The sequence below is a fragment of the Pelobates fuscus genome, chromosome 4 (assembly GCF_036172605.1).
Source record: "Pelobates fuscus isolate aPelFus1 chromosome 4, aPelFus1.pri, whole genome shotgun sequence".
Taxonomy (NCBI): domain Eukaryota; kingdom Metazoa; phylum Chordata; class Amphibia; order Anura; family Pelobatidae; genus Pelobates; species Pelobates fuscus.
The window spans coordinates 237,688,421-237,709,714 of record NC_086320.1 but is presented as its reverse complement, the minus strand read 5'-3'; the positions used below and the strand labels follow the sequence as shown (position 1 = coordinate 237,709,714).

The window sequence follows — 21,294 nt, the reverse complement described above, 5'->3', positions numbered from 1 at the left end:
ACATTTTTAGGTGCACTTGCGTGTCTGGACGTTAATAAGAGTTATTCTCTATGCCAATGTCCTGTAGAAAAGTCCTGGGGTCTGTGGATGGCAGAAGCACTGCAGGTCTTGATCCGTTGAAGACCAGCATTTTAAAGGGGTGCCCACATGCAAAGTTGTAGCCTTTCGCCCTCACCAAGTGTGCAATCGTTTTCCATTCCCGTCTTCTTGCCAGTGTGGCTGGGGCAACATCCTGGAACAGATGTAGTGGCCTGCCGTCGTAGGTATAGCTGTGATTTCTGCGGCTTTTGATTATGGATTATGGAGAAGAAGTGCCACCTCATGATCACATCTCTCAGGGGTCCGTAAGAAGGGCTCCTAGCCCTTAGCGCCCTATGAGCTCTATCTATGGTCCAGAGGTGCTCCGGGATGTCTGGCAAGTGTGATTTAAATAACGTAGTGAGTTCTGCCTGAATGTCCCAGTCCTTTACAGTCTCCGGTAGGCCCTTGATTCTGAGATTGTTTCACCTGGATCTATTTGAAGCTTCTTCCAGCTCTGTTTACTCTTGTAAGTAAGCTGTTCATTACTGTGGCTGCGACCATGTGGTCCATCCGCCATTCAAGAGCCTCCGTGCGCTGGCCCACCACCTGTATCTCTGCCTTTACTTCTTTAATGGAGCGCTTTATTTCCGCTGCCAGGAAGCTCTTTACTTCTGCGAGGGATTGGAGGATCGCGTCTTGTGTCTCAGTTTCGGGTAAGTATTCACGGTCCAGCAGGCATGGGGAGCCAGGGGAGGCCGGTCGTTCTGGGCCACCACCATCTTTGGATGCATGAGGCCTGTGTGTTGCCAGCATATTCGCGACGGATGGGGTCCCCTCCCCAGGCTTCTTACCAGATTTTCGGTGTGCCATCATCACTAGTGCATTCTCCCTTCGCGTAAGTAAATTAGGATTGTTTTTACTGGGATAATTTACACATTTACAGGGCGTTTCGGGTGAGATCTCCTCAAATCAGTCACCACAGACAATTAAGCCCTCGCCGTGCTATGGTAATGCTTGAAAATGGGATGGAGGACCTCAATAACCGCTCAAGGCATAACATCAGGATCAGAGGCCTGCATAAAAAAAACACTTACCTTCACGCTGCGGGACGTGTTCCTCGCCCTCCTCCCTAAAGCGACCCCACAAGAGCTGGCAATAGACAGGGCCCACAGAGCCCTGAAACCCTTCAATCCTAACCAAACAGTGCAGAGAGATGTAATAGTGCGCCTACATTACTATACCACCAAAGAATCCAGCATGGTGGCAACCAGGAGAAGCTCGCCAAAATTCAACGAAGGTACACTAATATTTTACCAGGATCTATCACCCACCACTCTGGCCAAGCGCTGAGACCTCAAGCCACTCACCACCACATTGACCAAAGATGGCTTGGCGTACTGATGGGGATATCTATTTAAGCTCTTGGTCAGCAAGGACAATACTATTACATGCTTCAGGACACTGCCAAGATGGCAACCTTCGAGGCAACACTGGGCCTACAACTGCACGAAGCACCAGCTGCAGCTCCAGGCACCTCGGCAGGAACCCCAAGCACTACCACCTCAGAACCGCTCCAAGAAGAGGCACCTACAAGCTACAGCCAACACCAGAACCAAAGACCCATGAACACACAGAAGGAGGAAATCAATTAACTTTGCACTTGAAAGTGCCTCAAGGAACATACTCTTATGGTCCATCACTTTGATGGACTGACATCAACCGCAAGTTACAATTGTAATGAACACTCAAATATATCCTTTTTATACGGTTTTAATAGTTTAATACGGTATTAAGGGAGGGAGTATAGGGAAGGGGGGAGAAAAAGGATAAAAGGGGGGGGTTATTCAATTATTGAAAATATTGAAATAAATAAAAAAATTTTTTTTAAAAAAAGTGGAAACATATGAAGCCTTACAAATGTATATATATACAAGCTGATGTAAATGTATATATGAATGTATGTGAATGTATATGAGCATGAGTTGCTCCTTGCAACCCCTCCTACATCATTACTATCCAGGGGACACGGATTTCACCCTAGAACACACACAATTTAACATTCCCAGTTAAACCAGGGAGGACCAAAATTTGCACCAGGCCCCCTGTAAGTATAGAACCCAAGCTTTCTAGCGGAGGGAACAACAGGGACCCAACGGCCCCACAACCACCCGGAGACACCAAAACACCAACAGGGATGGTTTCTACCACTACCCTTTCCTGCCGTGCACCTGTCACCAGTGGCGTACTAAGGGGGGGGCGGGGGGGGGCGGTCCGCCCCGGGTGCCATCCAATAGGGGGGTGCCACACTCTGTCCCTCCTGCTGGTCGTCCTCTCCCTCGCGGCTCAGGCGCTCAGTGAGTGAGTCAGAGCACAGGGAGGGGATTCCCAGCCTGTGTTCTGAGTCATCACTGAGCCCCAGGGATGCTGTTATGGAGTGTGCCAGCAGGGGGCGCAGAGCGTGCATTCTGCAAGATTTCTCCCCTGCGGCCACTCTGCCTGCACCTCCTGCACTGCCTGGGCTGGGATGGAGAGAGACAGCCCCTGAATCATGGTAAGTTAATATTATTATTGTAAATTCACCCTCACCCCCCCCACTCAGTCACCCTGTCACCCCCCCTCAGTCACCCTGTCACCCCCTCCCTCAGTCACCCTGTCACCCCCCTCAATCACTCTGTCACCCCCTCCCTCAGTCACCCTCTCACCCCCTCCCTCAGTCACCCTGTCACCCCCCCTCAGTCACCCTGTCACCAGTCACCCCCCTCAGTCACCCTGTCACCCCCCCCTCACCCTGTCACCAGTCACCCCCCCAGTCACCCTGTCACCCCCCTCAGTCACCCTGTCACCCCCCCACTCAGTCACCCTGTCACCCCCCCACTCAGTCACCCTGTCACCCTCCCCTCAGTCACCCTGTCACCACCCTCTCACCCCGTCACCCCCTCCCTCAGTCACCCTGTCACCCCCCCTCAATCATCCTGTCACCCCCTCCCTCAGTCACCCTCTCACCCCCTCCCTCAGTCACCCTGTCACCCCCCCACTCAGTCACCCTGTCACCCCCCCTCACCCTCTCACCCTGTCACCCCCCCCTCACCCTCTCACCCTGTCACCCCCCCTCACCCTCTCACCCTGTCACCCCCCCTCACCCTCTCACCCTGTCACCCCCTCCCTCAGTCACCCTGTCTCCCCCCCTCACCCTGTCACCCTGTCACCCCCTCACCCTGTCACCCCCCTCAATCACTCTGTCACCCCCTCCCTCAGTCACCATCTCACCCCCTCCCTCAGTCACCCTGTCACCCCCCCTCAGTCACCCTGTCACCAGTCACCCCCCTCAGTCACCCGGTCACCCCCCCCTCACCCTGTCACCAGTCACCCCCCCCAGTCACCCTGTCACCCCCCTCAGTCACCCTGTCACCCCCTCCATCAGTCACTCTGTCATCCCCCTCAGTCACCCTGTCACCCCCCCTCACCCTGTCACCCCCCTCAGTCACCCTGTCACCAGTCAACCCCCCAGTCACCCTGTCACCCCCCCTCACCCTGTCACCCCCCCTCACCCTGTCACCCCCCTCACCCTGTCACCCCCCTCACCCTGTCAACCCCTCACCCTGTCAACCCCTCACCCTGTCACCCCTTCACCCTGTCACCCCCTCAATCACCCTGTCACCCCCTCCCTCAGTCACCCTCTCACCCCCTCCCTCAGTCACCCTGTCACCCCCCTCAGTCACCCTGTCACCCCCCTCAGTCACCCTGTCACCAGTCACCCCCCAGTCACCCTGTCACCCCTCTCAGTCACCCAGTCACCAGTCACCCCCCCTCAGTCACCCTGTCACCCCCCTCAGTCACCCTGTCACCAGTCACCCCCCTCAGTCACCCTGTCACCCCCCTCAGTCACTCTGTCACCCCCCCTCAGTTACCCTGTCACCAGTCACCCTGTCACCCCCCCCCAGTCACCCTGTCACCCCGTCACTCTGTCACCAGTCACCCCCCAGTCACCAGTCACCCCCTCCCTCAGTCACCCCCCCTCAGTCACTCTGTCACCAGTCAACCCCTCCCTCAGTCACCCTGTCACCCCCTCCCTCAGTCACCAGTCAACCCCTCTTTCCCTCACTCTGCTACCTGTCACTCCCTCCCACGCTCTGTCAGCCCCTCCCTCCTACGCTCTGCCACCTGTCCCCTCCTCACTCTGCCAACCCTATCCCACAGCACACTATGTGCCTTACAATGCCCTACACACACTACATACACTACATCCCACCCCCACACTATGTGTCTTACCCATACTACATCCCTATCACCCCTACACCAGGTCTGTCTCCTAAATTACTATCAATAAAGATTTGTATCAGGACAAGTAGATTGTCACGGCAGACAAGTAGATTGGGCAAACACTTTAGTCCCTGGACAAGTAGTTTTTTTTTTTTTTAAATTTCAACACCCCTGCCCTCTCTGCCATATACACCCCCACCATATACACCCCTGCCTTGTCATAATATCCTCCCTGCTATAAACCCACTACCTGGTCATAATTCCCACCCTGGCATATACCCCTTTAACATGTCATATAATACCCACACTGCCATAATCCCCTCCCTGCTATATACCGCCACCGTATCATAATACACACCCTGCCATACACCCTGGCCCTGCCTTGACATAATATCCTCTCTTCCATATAACACCCAATCCCATTGTTCCCACCCGTGACATAAACACCATATACTCACCACCTCACCTGCAGTCACCTCCTTCAATCCACTGTGTGCAGTGGCACACACTGTCATAGTATCCACCACACTGTCCCACCCTGCCATATACCTTTCTCCTGATAGTAATACTCACCCACTTACATATACATCCACGTTGTCACATTCCCCCAGACAGATAGGACAGATATATACTGGAAGGCAGTGAGATTAAACATTTTTATGGACCATATAGGAGTTTGTGTACGCCCTGCAGTAAGCCGGCAGCCGGGGTATGACATCATCCTGGCATCGGCATCACTACTGGTCGTGCAAGTGAGCTGTGAAGGAAGAGCACAGAGATCCCAGCCCAGCAGCAACCGCTTGTCACTCCCAGAGTAAGGTAGGGAGGTTGGTTGGACCTCTTAATAACTAAATGCGTTTGTATATCTGTGGTTGTGTATATGTTTAGTAGATAGCTCCCTAATTTGGTGTCCTTAAATATGTCAATCCCACATAAGGATAACAAATAAGTGAGTTATCTACTAAACAACCTAAAGATTAAAATTAAGAAAAAGGCTTTTTAAATTTTGATCTTTTAGCTATTTAGTAGAGAATTCCCTAAATTGGTGCCCTTATGTGAGATTCCATATGTAAAGATACCAAATTAGGGTGCTGTTTAGCAGATAGCTCCCTTATTTGGTGTCCTTAAATATGGCAATCCCACATCTCAGCATCTTGCCAACACTACACACAAACACATCCCTGCATTCCAGTGCAAACACTACATACAAACACACCTCTGTATTAAAACATCACCATTATATATAACCACACCACTGCATCTCGCCAACACTACACACAAAAGCATGCCTGCATTAAAATGCCAACACTACATACAAACACACCCATTCATTCACTCACACTTACTCCATACAAAAGCATGCTTACATTGAAACATGCAAGCACTGCTCAATGCTACATACATTTAAAAAAATGTGGGTGTTTTGTACATTTTAAAGTGCAGGGGGGGGGGGGGGGGGGGGCAAAACTAGGACCCGCCCCGGGTGCCATATGCTCTAGGTACGCCCCTGCCTATCACATACAAACATTAACACACCTGCAGCAGGAAGCACTCCAGGACTGACCCACATCATGTACCATGAATCATGGGACGATAGGCCCTTGGTCTGTCCGTGATGGGATATACCCACCTCCCTATAGACACTAAGCTGGACATGTTTTAAGACCAGGAAGTCATTTGTATTTATCTTTCTGGTATACCATAGCTTTACTAAGTTGCTAGAATATTGGAGATCCTGGGGACTGCTTCTTTTCCAGGTTTGGTCTCTCCACCTCTTCCCTACTAATACTACACACCCACACCCACCACAATTCCTACCAGTCTGACCTGCATATCAATCAACTGCAAGGGGCTCAATAATTCCTCAAACGGGCACCAACTAATGCACTGGGCCAACCGCACCAAAGCGGATATAATCTTACTACAAAAGACACACGCCCATTCCCTTTCCTAAGCCAGCACTTCAAGACCTGCCATCTAGCCAATTCCAATGTGGACAAACACAACAGGGTAGCAGTATTGTTACGGAAAACATGACCCCTCAGAGTTAACAATACACACAAAGACTCCCAAGGACGTTTCCTCAGGGACTATTGGCCCAACCAAATTTGCATTCACATCCATCTGTGCACCCACGCACCCGGATCCACAATTCTGGCTCACCCTACAAGTCCATCTTAGCCTCTACCAAACACCACAGAATCATTGGCAGGATTTCAATGCCACACTCAATAGATAGGAAGAAACACCCCCTCAGACTCTACTGCAATCTCAACCCTCCAGGTCAGATAAACTCATGGCCGACTTTATATCCCAGGCTAAACTACTTGCTATCAGGAGACTGCATCATCCAACAACACTAGACTATACAATTTACTCACACCCACACCAAACTTACTCCCGCATAGACTACTTTCTTATTTCCCCATCCCTCCTCCTGCTCACACCCACAATCGGCAACAAAGCGTTGTCAGACCACGCTGACATCTCTAGGATGTTCCTGCTGTCAAATCTCTGGTCCTGGAGACTAAACCTGCTTCATGACCCATCACAACTACTTCACTACCAAAAAAGAAATCTGTCCAATCTCAAGCTGTCTTGTGGGCAGCCCACAAAGCGGTGATCCCTCATAAGCATAGCCACAGCACCAAAAAAAGAAAAACTCGCTCACATAGAAACCTTGCTCACGACAATTAGACAACTGGAATCCCAACACAAACATACCCCCACTCAAAACCTTACCATGCAGCTCCAAAACGAAAGACAAGCTGTAAAACAGTCTATGGCTACGGATGCAACAAAAGCCCTACAACAGATGTTCTATGAAAAATCCAACAAAGCTGACACACTTTTAGCCCACAGACTGTGCAAGCAAACCCAAGCCAAACAAATCACCAACATTCATAATCCCTCGGGACAACCCACATATATTTAGATAAAGATTGCTGAGGTATTTTAAACATTTTTATGACCACTCCCCCCAGCACAGACAACAAGGCACTAACTTGCAAAACTGAATACATTCCTTCCTAGACAAGATATACTTGCCCTCACTCTCCGAGGAGGCAATAACGTTACTATCCACGAAAATCTCTGAAGCGGAAGTAGCAAGGGCAATAGACTCCATAAAACTCAACAAAAGCCCAGGCCCAGACGGATACTCTGGCATCTATTATAAAACATTCCAGGACATTCTTACACCCCAACTAGGGCACCTATACAACACCCTGCTAAAGGGCGACCCAGTACCCGCAGAAATGCTAAAGCCAAACATATGCCTCCTACCCAAGCCCAATAAACCCCACACAGATCCAGGCCACTACAGATTAATTTTACTATTTAACGTAGACATGAAAATATTTACAAAAATCCTCACTAATGGTCTCCTCCCTTACATCATCGCTTTAATCCACCCAGACCAGGTGGGATTCATCCCATCCCGCTCGGCAAGTGACAAAACCGTACGACATTAGACCTGATATGGGTGGTCAACCGCCACTCCACCCGAACTCTGCTGTTATCCCTTGATGACGAAATGGCATTCGATTGATTACTATGGCCATGTAAAGGATACTCAAACTACTGGATAACAAGTCCAGAAATACGAGTATCAGCTGGAAATCTAAATAAAGGGAAATCATGTAGTGTCCAAGGAATAATAATAAATATAACAGTATAAGTGTATAACCGTACTCCCAAATTGAATGGTCAGAGTTTTTTTATTTGCTACCCTAGAGAAATTCAAATTACCTGCCCCCTTCTTAGATGCCCTACGCACAATATACTCCACCTCCACAGCTAACCTACAGATACCAAACACATATCCACCCGCCTTCTCCATACACAATAGTACGTGGCAAGTGTGCCCATTATCGCCCATCCTCTCCGCCCTCTCTCTGGAACCGCTAATCCACTTCATCCGCTCCACACAAATTATCACGGGCATCCCAGTATGCTCACATTCATACAAAGTGGCTGCCAATGCCGACGACCTTCTACTGACAATCACAAACCCAATAGATTCCCTGCCTCCACTCCTACACCTCATAGACGAATACTCCGAAGTTTCAGGATATAGGTTAAACTTAGACAAGACCGAAGCATTAACATTGAAAATCACACCGGAAGACAGAACCAATCTGAGCAATACATACTCATTCCGCTATAAAACTTCTCACATCCCATACCTGGTTATCAATCTACCAGCAGAATTACACCAAACCTACACTCTCAACTATACCCCAATGCTACAATGAGCCACAGATGATCTCAACAGCAGGCAGGAGCCATCTTTGTCTTGGCTGGAGAGCCTAGCTTCAGTAAATATCAACCTACTACCCAGTTTCCTCTACCTATTCCAAAACCTTCCTATTCCAATCCCAAACCCAGACTTGAATACTTACAAAAACAAATCGACAAATTCATATGGGCAAACAAATGGTCTAGAGTAAAACAATTGACAATGTACAACCCCAACAGAACAGGAGGACTAGGATTTCCCCACATCCAACACTACTATCACACCACACAACTCAAAATCTAAAACCTACACTCCCCAACAGGAATCAAACGATGGGTAGAAGTAGAACATGACCGCTTTGGCTTTGATTTCCCATCCCTTTACATTTGGGTCCCCCGAAAATCCCGCCCTTTGCCATCCTCATATCCCCACCACTAACCAATTCCATAGATATATGGAACAAGATCACTAAAGCACTTCCCATCATTAACGACCCAACACCAATGACCCCCATTCTGCGCAACAGAGCATTCCCCCCGGGCATATTGCCTAAAGATTTCAAACACTATGAACAAAACGACCTCTATATGTTGTATCACTTTTTCGCTGGAGGTAATTTGATCCCATACAATGACTTACCACAACATAACTCAACATACAACATCCATGACTTTTTCAGATACCTACAACTAAAAAGCTTCATAGAACTCCCAGAAAACACAACAGAAGCCACCACCAAACTCAACTTTTGAACAAGCCTGCATCCATAGCCCAGTCCGCAAAGGTCAGATCACTGATAACTACACACTCCTAATTACAAATCAGCCCTCAGGGGCACTGGCCTATGTGTCAGCCTGGGAGAGAAACCTGGGAACCCCAGAAGAGGCATCCGATTGGCAAGACATATGGGAGGCCACGGCCTCTACATCTATTTGTATGAACCATCAAGAGCAGACCATGCTCAGATGGTACCCAACACCAGCACGTTTATACCGAATGGGTAGGTTAGACTCTGACCTATGCTGGAAGCAATGCAGACACAGGGGAACATATATACACGATGCAAAGTGGATGCTAAAAGAAAAAAAAAATAGTATATAACTTAACTTATAAAGAAACATCTTCCCAAGGTAGCCTTCCCAGATTGGTACCTTACGAAATGGTATATAAATGTATAAAAGAACATTTAATTTTATTTATTTTTTTACTTACATCTTTATGTTTATGTTTGTACATGGATATATTTTTTCATTTAATATTATTTGATATATGGAATTGATTAATTGAATGAAACTGAAAATATATATTTTATATATTTTTTTTATCAAAAAATGTTTTTAGTTGTCAAATTAATTTGTACATAAGTAGTATGAGGAGTCATATACTCTACAGTAAGAAATGTATATGCACTTTATAAATTCTATATGCACTATATTAACTCCATGGCACTTTTTATACATTATGAAGAACTATAGAAATATTTTTCCATAACGGATATATAACTTATAGTGAAGTATAAGTAGACTGTTAATGTCTATGAGATCGATTTCCATTGAGATACGGTTATGATGATCTATTGTGTCTATGGACGTTTTCTTTTTTTATTCACATGTATGAGATTGAGATAAAGGGAAGTGGAAAACAAGTTATACCCAGAGTGAAACGCAGACGTATTTTACATCCCCAGAAGGCACGGATGTGCGTATGGGAACGATAACATCATGAACACATACGGAATTCACAGGCTTAGGGACCAGAGGATTCAGAACAGCTGAGTGAAACATCAAGGCAACGAATCAACAAACGGATTGAAGAAACACCCATCAACTTTGAGATAGTATGCCTTTTTAATATAGACTAAGGGGGAGGGTAGAAGTCGGGCGGTTGATTTTTGTTACACTGCATTCTTGATTGTATATTTATTGCACTAAGTACCTGAAGAAGTTCTATATGTAGTATGAAACGTGTTGGACTGGGCTTATCCTTTTAATTATTTTATTTTGAAAATAAATGTATCTTTTATACTTTACCTGATTCCTGCTTAATTTGGTTCCTGAAGTTCCATCACCAGAGGGAAAAAGGTCTTGTTTAGCCCCACCAACTATATCGGGGGGGAGGCACCCAGGCGATCATTAACTCTACATTCTGTGAGTGTGCAATCTCAGTGTGTCACATCTTGTACTACTAAACGATACTACACTATTTTGTTTTTTTATTTTTGATCATACAGCTGTATCCCATATTCTGTTATACATTTATATAAAACATATATACACCTCTGGGGGCAATGTCCCAAACTGACTCCATTATGGGCAGAAGTCGCAAAATTGGTCTCTGACCTCCTTCAGATAGCAATCCCATTAGGCCCGTGGATTTGGCTCCTTTCAAAACCCTGGGACTCATTAAATAGAGCCCAAAACAAACTGACAAACAGAACTGCCCTAGCAGCGAGACGAGCTATAGAAGAGCTCTGGGGCACACCAAACGTACCCACAATACAGTCAGTCATCTGCAAAACAAAGGAAGCAATGGAAATGGACGGAATCTCAGTAAAAATCCACGAAACCGCAAAACATTTTTACAAGATCTGGGATCATGGCTCAATGAGCCTCTACTCCAATAGTAGATGCTCATGACCGACAACTCCAACACCATCAGATACTACCCCACTCTCTAAAACAGCTCAAATACTCGCATACCAAGGAAGAGGGGGAGACCGATTACCTTCCTTTTTTCCTTTTTCCTTTTTTTTTTGTTTGTTTTCTTTCTTTCAAAGTCCTGTAACTTGCACAAGACAAATGTAAGACTGCACAGCACAACGTTAAACAACCCCAAACTGTGAGAAATTAGCATCTCACAGCAGAGTAAAGCAAAAGGCGCCTACTCAAAGGCTTTAGCCCAGGTCACGACTTTGAACCCACAAAGGAGTCTAGACCGGAGACCCCCTCACAAAAACAGCACTAGGGCACTTCTTTTCTCACCAATCTAAAATAAGCTAGCTACCCAGTGCAGGTGTTGTTCCTGCAAGGAATATATTTCTATGTCTGTTGTCAGTGTGCAGTGGAACAGAACAGTGGAACAGAATTATGGGATGCCAATGTCATGTGTGCTGGGGGTGCAACTAGCCCCCAGCACACAATTAAAATATCTCTGTATGTGCTGTGTTTCAAGCTGAAACACTGCACATACTGAAGTATTCATGGTGGTTAGAGTAATCCTTCAAGATTAAGGTGATTTAATGTTTAGCTTTCCTTTAATTTGATCAACCAACTCCTTTCAAAGGAAGAGTAATACATTGGATATTTGTTGAGCCCTTGTGATCTGACACTCCTCTGTAAACTTGCATATGTAAGATTTCTGGTAATTTGTGCATCATGTGTACACACCACTGCAAATTGGGCAGTCTCAAAGAATCAAGATATCAGAACGCTAGTGTTCTCAACTACTCTGTTAAATGCATAGGAATTTATTTTTATAAATGTTCCTTGCACTGCATTTTTAAATCTTTGAATCACTCCAGTACCGCGTACATACCTGCTTAATTTCATCAAATGTCAGTGGATAAGCACTTTTTATTGAACCATAAGGTGCCAAAACATCCAAAGCCTCAAGAACGGAGTTTACCTGAAGAAAAAAATATATATATATATTATTCAAATAAGGAACAAAGGAAGTTACATGCACTATCTACAATTTGTATCCTCCCTTCATTTTAACAAAGGGTCAAGTTTTCAAAATTAGCATACTTTATTATTTATTTCAAAACCTATTAAAAACAGTAGTAGGATCACATCACAAATACTTTTAAGCACAGCAAATATGTAGCAAGGCTCTTATATCTGGCCCACTGGTTTTGAGTAAAGTGGGGACACATATTTATGCTATCTGTAAGAGAGCACACCCCAAGATGTCAGGAAGATTACGTGAACTAAAGTTATCCGCCTTATCTTCCCAGTGCTTACCAACTGAGAGAATTAGGCATTTTACCACTCAGTTTTCTTTATCCCTGTCATTTTATGCTGTGCTTTGCAATTAATTATTAATATTATAATTTATAAAGCGCCAACAAATTCCGCAGTTCTGCAATGAACAGTTCCTCATATGTCTCGCCTCAAGAAAGAGAGAAAACAGTTGTGGCATGCTCAATTCTCTTAAACCCTTAACTTAGGGATACTCTAAGCACCAAAACAACTCTACATTAATGAAACAGTTTTGGTGTAAATGCCATGTCCCTGGAGTGTAATTTATCAGTTCTCTGTCATGTAGGTGTTATCTTTGTTTATGGAACCCTCGCCATACCTCCCCTGGCTGAGACTCATAAATCACATTACTACAACATGTGAATGAGGTGCTCGTCAAGAAAACTCACTGTAATATGAAGTGTTAATTAGTAAGATAGAGGTCCATAAGATTAAAACTAAGTATAGTGAGGCTTGACGTATGTGTGCCAATGTGTGTAGCTGTGTACCTGTACGTGTGTCAATATGTGTCTGTGTAATTGTGTCAGTGTTTTTATCTATGTATCTGTATGTTTGTCAGTATGTGCATCTGTGTGTCTGCATGTATTTCAGTGTGTGTATCTATGTGTATCAATTAAACTGTCAGCAGGTTTTTCATCCCCCACCCCATGACTCCCTTCCTGCAACTGTCAAAAATGACCTACCAAGCATTCAATAAACCCTTCTCTAACAAACTACTTAATTCCCCTACTTTAACCCTTTGTGTCACTATACCCCACTCCCTCTAGCATGTAAGCTCATCGGGCAGGGCCCTCAACCCCCTCTGTTCCTGTACGTCCAGTGGTCTGATCTCAATTATGTGTCTGTTAGTCCACCCATTGTACAGCACTACGGAATTTGTTGGCGCTATATAAATAATAAAATAATAATAATAATAATGTGTATGTATCTGTATGTGTGCCTCTACGTGTCGGTGTTTCTGTTTGTGTGTCACTGTATCTATGTGTCTATCTATTTGCATGTGTGTATATGTGTGTATCTGCATGTGTGTCAGGGGGTGTATTTGTGTATACAGTTGGGAAATATTTGGACACTGACACAAGTTTTGTTATTTTGGCTCTTTATCAAACTAAATTCAAGTTACAGTTAAATAATGAATATAGTCTTAAAGTGCAGTCTCTCAGCTGTAATTTGAGGAGGCTCTCAATGCAAAGGAAACAGTCCATACTTATGCTGCAAACAAAATCTATTAGAGAGATGGCAGGAACATTCAGAGTGGAAAAATCAACAGTTTGGTACATTCTGAGAAAAAGAAGCCATGCATTGGTGACCTCTGCAACAGCAAAAGGTCTGGATGATCACAGAAAACAGATGTGCATGATCATAGGATCCTTTCCATGGTAAAGAAAATCCAAATTTTACTTACTGTAAATGTATTTTTCCTTAGGATTAGAGGCAATGCACAACAACTGGGATTTCCTTTAATTTGGATCAGAAAAGGCAGACAGGCAACCATTTTTTTAACTCTGTAGACTACTCCCCAAACTCCTCCTCATGTAGGTATAAAACAGCACAGAATCCCCCAAACTCCAGAAAATACAAAAGCCAAATAACTTCAAAAATAATTTTAAAAAGTAGGGTGTGAAATATGAACAGTGCCTCTAATCCTAAGGAAAAAGAAATTTACGATAAGTAAAATTTGAACTTTTCCCTCCAGATTAGAGGCAGTGCACAACTGGGATAAACAAGCAATCACTATCGGCTTGTAACACCTTACTCCTAAAAACAGAATCTTCAGAGACCTGTACGTCTAACTGATAATGTTTGGAGAAGGTATGTAGAGAAGACCAAGTTGCTGCATTGAATATCTGGGAAGGAGAAGTCGAAGCTCTTAAAGCCCACGAGGTAGCACTAACTCTGGTTGAATGATATCTTAAATTCAGAGGAGGAAATCTTAGAAGAACTGTATGCCAGTACAAATGATTCCTTAATCCATCTTGCCAATGAATCTTTACTTGCCATAAGACCCTTATTTTTTCCCTGGAAAAAGACTAACAACCGGTCAGATTTCTGGAATGAATTAGATTTCTCCAGGTAAAACTGCAGACAGCGTTGAACATCCAGGCAATAGAATTTACGTTTAGCAGCATTCTGAGGGTTCTAGCAAAATGTAGGGAGGACAATTTCCTGATTTATATTGGCTGAAATGGCCACTTTAGGAAGAAAAGAAGGACCACTTTATCCACTTGAAAACACAGGAACGGTGGAGAAGAGGCCAAAGCCTGAAGTTCACCCAGATGTTTTGCAGAAGTCACCACAACCAAGAACACGGTTTTCAGCAAATATGCTATCCAGATTGGTATCGATATCTGGCCTCCGTATGTGAAGAGCACGCTGCATCCACCATGATGCAGCTCTCGAGTCCACCACAGCCGCATTGTCTCACAGGAGCAGACCGGGATCACCCCCGCCAGTCCAGAAAGGCGAAGAGCCCTACTGTCCACTGCTACGTCACCTGTTGGCCGCAGCAAACCACCTTGGGTTCCCAGTAGCGAAAATGCCCGCCAGGGCACCCCCAACATGGATAGTGCTCTTTGGTGGTGGTCTTCACTCTTTTTCATGCCAATTCCCTGGATCAGCAGGAGCCCCTGTAATAAGCATCTGTTCAGGTTGCTAGTCAATCACTGCCCCTCCTGCAAGGTCTAGCAAGCTATTAACAGAGCAGGAGATAAGTAATTCTAAGTTAAACAGAATTTGCAATAGAGGAAGTGTAAACATTAGATGACTCTTTACAGGAAGTGTTTATGAAGGCTGTGTAAGTCATATGCAGGGATGTGTACCAAGGGCTGCATAAACAGTGATTTAACTCCTAAATGGCAAAGAAGCTAAAGTTGTTTTGGTGACTATAGTGTCCCTTTGATGTAACCCCATCTGCACACACAGGTGGGGACTCCTGTTGCCTCAGTACAATACAACTTCACATGTAAAAATATTATGATCCCAACAAGGCTATAATCAAGTGTCCATATTTTAAAGTGACATCTCTCGTAAAGGAGAGTAAAAGGAGCATATATGAACTGGATCACAGCTGACCTCATCCAAATGTACCAGATTCGGGATTCTTTGTGGTCAAAGTTCAAGCGTACTGGCTCTATGAATGATCACTGTGCATATAGACAATGGGGAAATATATGCACAAAACAAACAAAATTGGCCAAAGCCCAATATTTCTGTGAAAATCTGAACAATAACCTATCAAACCCTAGAATCGTTTGGAAAGTCATAAATAAATTACAAACTCCCCCAATCCACTCACAACCCTCCACTGTCAAAGTGGATAGCCAAACCCTGCATCTTCCCTTAGATGTAGCAAATGTCTTTAACAATTATTTTGTCGGATGCTCCACTACCCTGATTGGCAAGCTGATAAATGACACGCATCCTGAAACTACAAATGTGGATCAGGCCCCACTAAATTTGCAAAGGCCCAATATAGACAAGTTCATTTTTAGACCTGTACCTATTAGTGTCATTAAAAAACACCTTAATAATCTAAAAATGAAAAACCTGACCTGATCAAATCTCAGCAATGCTGTTGAAGCTCAGTGCGCCGGTAATTGCTAAACCCGTCGCAACCCTAATTAACAAATCCTTGGTGTCTGGATAGATACCCAAACTTTGGAAGACTGCGAGAGTAGTGCCTATCCATGAAAGTGGTTACACTACTTTGGTTTCTAAATATCGCCCAATATCATTGCTCCCGGTATTGTCATAAATCTTAGAAAAATGTGTCCATACGCAACTATGTGAGGATTACCAACAATCAAACTGACCCCTGATCAATCGGGTTTTCACCAGAATCGCTTGTCAGGATATTTATATCGGCAGATATTTTGTGCTAAAATAGAAATTAAAAGTGTATATTGTCAGAGTCACTCAGAACAGAGCAGACTCCATTTTGGATTTCAAGCTAACATAGAGACACATAATTGCCTTTTTGTAACTAAACACTAGCATGAGCTAAGGAATGCATTATATAAACAAACCAAGTGATACAATGAGACAGGGGGATGAAATGCTATGTCTAAGTGTTAATGGAATAGAAATAATTCTAAACACAGACATTAGTGACAGAGAAGATTAGTAATTAATTTTACTTTCTAAATTTTACAAGGTCCCATTGTAAAGTAAAAAGGTTAAATTTAGTTTAAACTGTCAGTTTTAGAAATTACGACAGAAATTGCCTACACAAAGACTTTTTTATTGGCCATACCATATGTAACTCCCAAAAACATTTTTCAAATGAAAACAATTTAAAACGTCGGTACATGGAAGGAAAATATCCACGTAAAAGTCCAAACCCCAGATGTTTTGGCTTTTCAACCGTGGGTACCAGATTGGTATTCAATACCCATTTTGAATGACTGTGAAAAATTCAAAGACAATATTTTCCAATGTGATGGAAAACCTTTTGTGTACGATTCTACCAATGCTTTGTGTGGGATCGAGTACCTTAAACATGGCTCTGAAACATGTCAAGTAACTATGTCAAAAAACGATAGTAATAGGTTAGTACATGCTATCTTAGTAAAAGATAAATGGTTGGTAAGCACGTGTCTTAAAAACATGAGTGTTTTTCGCAGGGACCAGGTGACTAATAAAGTAATTGCCTTACCAGCACCTGTCTCACTGATCAAGGTACCACACGACTCTCGTATCACCATCGGTAACGTTACGCTACACCCAGTGTACACTGACGTCATCGAAAGTGCTATTGAGATGGTGGATCCCTTCCAGAATCTAGATATGCCTCTAGATCCTAATCTAAAGTTCTTGCTGGACCATAAGCCCAACCACACTATCCAAATGTCAATCAGAAAAGATAACATTTCTGTGGACACATTTAAATACTCTGAGCTAGATACTGACCTTATTGCTCGTGTTGACTGGTTCATCCATGTTAAGATTGTTATTGGGTGTGCTATGATAATAATGATATTATGGTTGATTGTACTAAGTATAAAGTTCAAAAGAAATTATGTGAATGCACAATATGTCTTCTAACTTCTATAGTGCTTATTCATAGACTAAATTAATCTTTGCTATGATATGCACTAAGGGGGGTTATGTCAGGATATTTATATCGGCAGACATTTTGTGCTAAAATAGAAATTAAAAGTGTATATTGTCAGAGTCACTCAGAACAGAGCAGACTCCATTTTGGATTTCAAGCTAACAAAGAGACACATAATTGCCTTTTTGTAACTAAACACTAGCATGAGCTAAGGAATGCATTATATAAACAAACCAAGTGATACAATGAGACAGGGGGATGGAATGCTATATCTAAGTGATAATGGAATAGAAATTATTCTAAACACAGACATTAGTGACAGAGAAGATTAGGAATTAATTTTACCTTCTAAATTTTACAAGGTCCCAGTTTTAGAAATTACGACAGAAATTCCCTACACAAAGACTGAGGCAAATGCTTTGAACTGACAGAAAATTTAAGTTATAGGTAGTCATATAGATAAGCCAAATGACATCAAAATCGTCATCAGGAAAAGTTAACCGTTTCCTGGATAGGAAGGTTTAGTGAGGCGAGACTGCCCTCTATAGACCAAATACCTAAATTGCAATCTGCAGGTTGACCACACCTTCATTTTCCTATTGGCCTTATCAACTGATGACGTACAGAGAATCTTGCCCTTTAAAAGTTAGGACAAAGGGAAGAAGAGTTGGAAGAGTTAGTAGTTGAAGTTGAAGATGGAGTTTTGCTGTTCAGATTCAGACATGCAGAGAGGTCTATGACAGATATTCATTCTGGGACTAACATTCAAACTCTCTTGGACCCAACTCAAGAAACACTTAGCATTGTACTCTTACTTTCTAAGCAACACTATTTTCACTATTACTTACACACCTCCATTCAATCAATCAAACACGCATACAACCAATCCTGGGACTACCTACTCATCTGATGAGAACATCTACTTAACTGGTAATTATGCTGGTTTTATTTAATTAATCTAAATTAATTACAAATCTAATAGCATGATATATGACTGGATAAATCACGGTCAGATTTCAATATTTAGAAATCTTAGTTAACTAAAGAATATATAGTTATAAACATTCCATTCTGCAGGTGGAATTAAGAATAATTATATATATTGATGTGATATTATCACGTGTTAGCATACCAATGTTTTTATCCAGATGTATTGATTTGCTCTAAAATAAGATAAGATATCTTTTTAGGCAAATTAAAATTCGGCTTATAGAATCTGGTAGATTATTCTTATTGGATGGTTCCAGGAAATAATTAATGAGCTGGTTTAAATGTTATTTTATTTGAAAATTACATAAGAATAGGATATTATATGCCTAGGAGGATCTAGCCAGCATTGAAAGGGTTATTCAATTAACTGTTAGCCAAAGTTTTACGACTCTTCGCTACACTGTGTGTGAAGTTTTACTTTCTGTCTGAAGTACCTCATAAATCTTGTCTTGACAATTGATGCTGTTAGCCATTGAACGTGTATAGCCATGCCATTGTATTGCATATTCATGTTATACTAAAATATTCACTGATTATTATCATGCATGCTGCATTATTATTTGTCACAATAAATTATATCTATTTTTATAACAAATTGTGATTTTATTTGTATGGAATACATTTCACTTACATGATAACTATCTCTCAGATCTAAGAGAATTGAAATAGTGGGCAATTCTCGACTGTTTAATATTATCATCCCATAAATATCCCCACACACTCCACTACAAGTGCCCTCTTAAAAGTTTGCAATGACATCCAAACTGGCATGGAACAAGGAGACCAAACTGGAGCTATTTTTCTTGATTTTGCAAAGGCCTTTGACAAAGTAGACCACGACATTCTACTGCACAAACTCAAAAACTCAGGTATTGGTGATTGTTCGCTAACCTGGTTTCGATCGTATGTATAGGATCGCTCGCAATATGTGTCCATTTCTGACCTCTCCAAGTTACGTGTGGTGTTCCCCAAGGTTCCATTCTCGGCCCCCTACTATTTACATTATTTAGAAATGCCTAATGTTTGCAAATCCTCAAACGTACACATGTACGCAGACGACACCATAATCTATGCGAGAAAATCCGATCTACCGGAAGCTTGAGGCTGTGCTTCAAGACCAGTTTACAGAGGTAGAAAAGTGAATTGCAAAAAACAAACTCTTCCCAAACACTGACAAAATTGTCATCATGATCTTTGGAACAGTACAAATTACACAATTCCCACCTATCCATCAAAACTGATTCAAATAGCACACTGACTGCAGTCCACTCTTTCAAATACTTGGTTATGTTGTTAGACCCCAATCTATCTTTTGGCCTCCACATAGAAAAACTTGCATCTAAACTTTATCCAAAACTATGGGCCCTGTACAGAAACAAATCCTGCCTAAGCCCTACAGTAAAAGTTTGTACAGCAAATGCTGATGCCACTCATTGATTATGGGAATGTAGTATATGCATCTGCACCGCAATCCCAAATTAATAAACTCAATACATTGTATAACTCGTTCTGCCTTGTGTTTAAGAGCTTTTCTGGGAAACTCCCACCCTACCTGAGCAGAATGCTCTCCTCAGCTGTTCCCACCTCCTATAACCTCCGATCCAGTACCAGCACTTTATTTAGTCTACCTCAATACAAAAAGAAAGCAGCCCGATCCTCCTTTTCCTACAGAGCACTGCAATTATGGAACGACCTCCCGCTCACTTTAAAATCTTCCCCAAGCCTAAAGTCCTTTAAGAGATCCCTCTCTACATACCTCAAAACCGAATGCATGATTATATATTTCCTACCTGTTCTATGTTAAATTTTGTATATATTGTGTATTAATATTGTTTTTGTATTTTATTGTACCATAATGTACCAATTCAATGTTTTGTGGACCAGTAAAGATACATTGAGATTTCTCTTGTTTTCAAGTATGTCCTATACTTGAAAACGAGAGAAATCTCAATGTATCTTTCCTGGTAAAATATTTTATAAACAAATAAATAAGTTCCAACTTATTTAAAGTGATATTATTCTGAAAGTGCTTTCACCCAAAATGGTATGAGTGAGCATATTTAATTAAAGTGCTTGTGTTAGATAAAATGCATGATTTATATAAATAATATGATTTATATAAATCTTCTACAATTCCACCCTCTCCTCTCAACTAGACATCATGGCACCTTGTACATTTAAACACCGCAGGCCCCCCCAACAAAAACCCTGGCACACCAAGCTCACTCGATACCTCCAAAAAATGCTCCAGAACTGCTGAACACTGTTGGAGAAAGTCTCACTGTGCATCTGACTTTCTCCACTATAAATTTATGCTGAGCTCATACAGCTTGGCTCTTTCCTCTGCAAAAGTGAATTACTTCAATACCCTCATAACCACACTCTTCCGCGAACCCAAACGACTATTTCACACATTTAACTCTCTTCTTCGCCCTGCTGTTCCTCTTCCACCTACTAACTTGACCACCTCAGACTTTGCAATTCACTTCACTGACAAGATCTCTACTATCAGAGAAGAGATCTCTCATCTTTCTTCTTCCCCTTACAATACTTCCCCTAACGTCACTCCCTCTGCTGTTCTATGTTCATTCACACCCGCTACATTGGAAGAGGTTTCTGCTCTGCTCCAGTCCTCCCGCCCCACCACCTGCTCCCTAGATCCAATTCCCTCGCATCTCATCCGTACTCTGTCTTCTACTCTTTCTCCACCTCTCACTAAAATTCTCAATATTTCCTTCACCCTTCAAACA

At 43.0% G+C, this 21,294-nt stretch overlaps 1 protein-coding gene across 1 annotated transcript in view; it reads right to left on the bottom strand.

Moving 5' to 3' along the window:
- The window catches only part of GLB1 (galactosidase beta 1), a 256,457-nt gene that overhangs the window by 67,801 nt on the left and 167,362 nt on the right, over nucleotides 1–21,294 (bottom strand). The window contains exon 12 of the mRNA XM_063452008.1: nucleotides 12,056–12,145. Within this exon, the coding sequence (XP_063308078.1) occupies nucleotides 12,056–12,145 (90 nt within the window). The remainder of the gene's footprint in view (nucleotides 1–12,055; nucleotides 12,146–21,294) is intronic.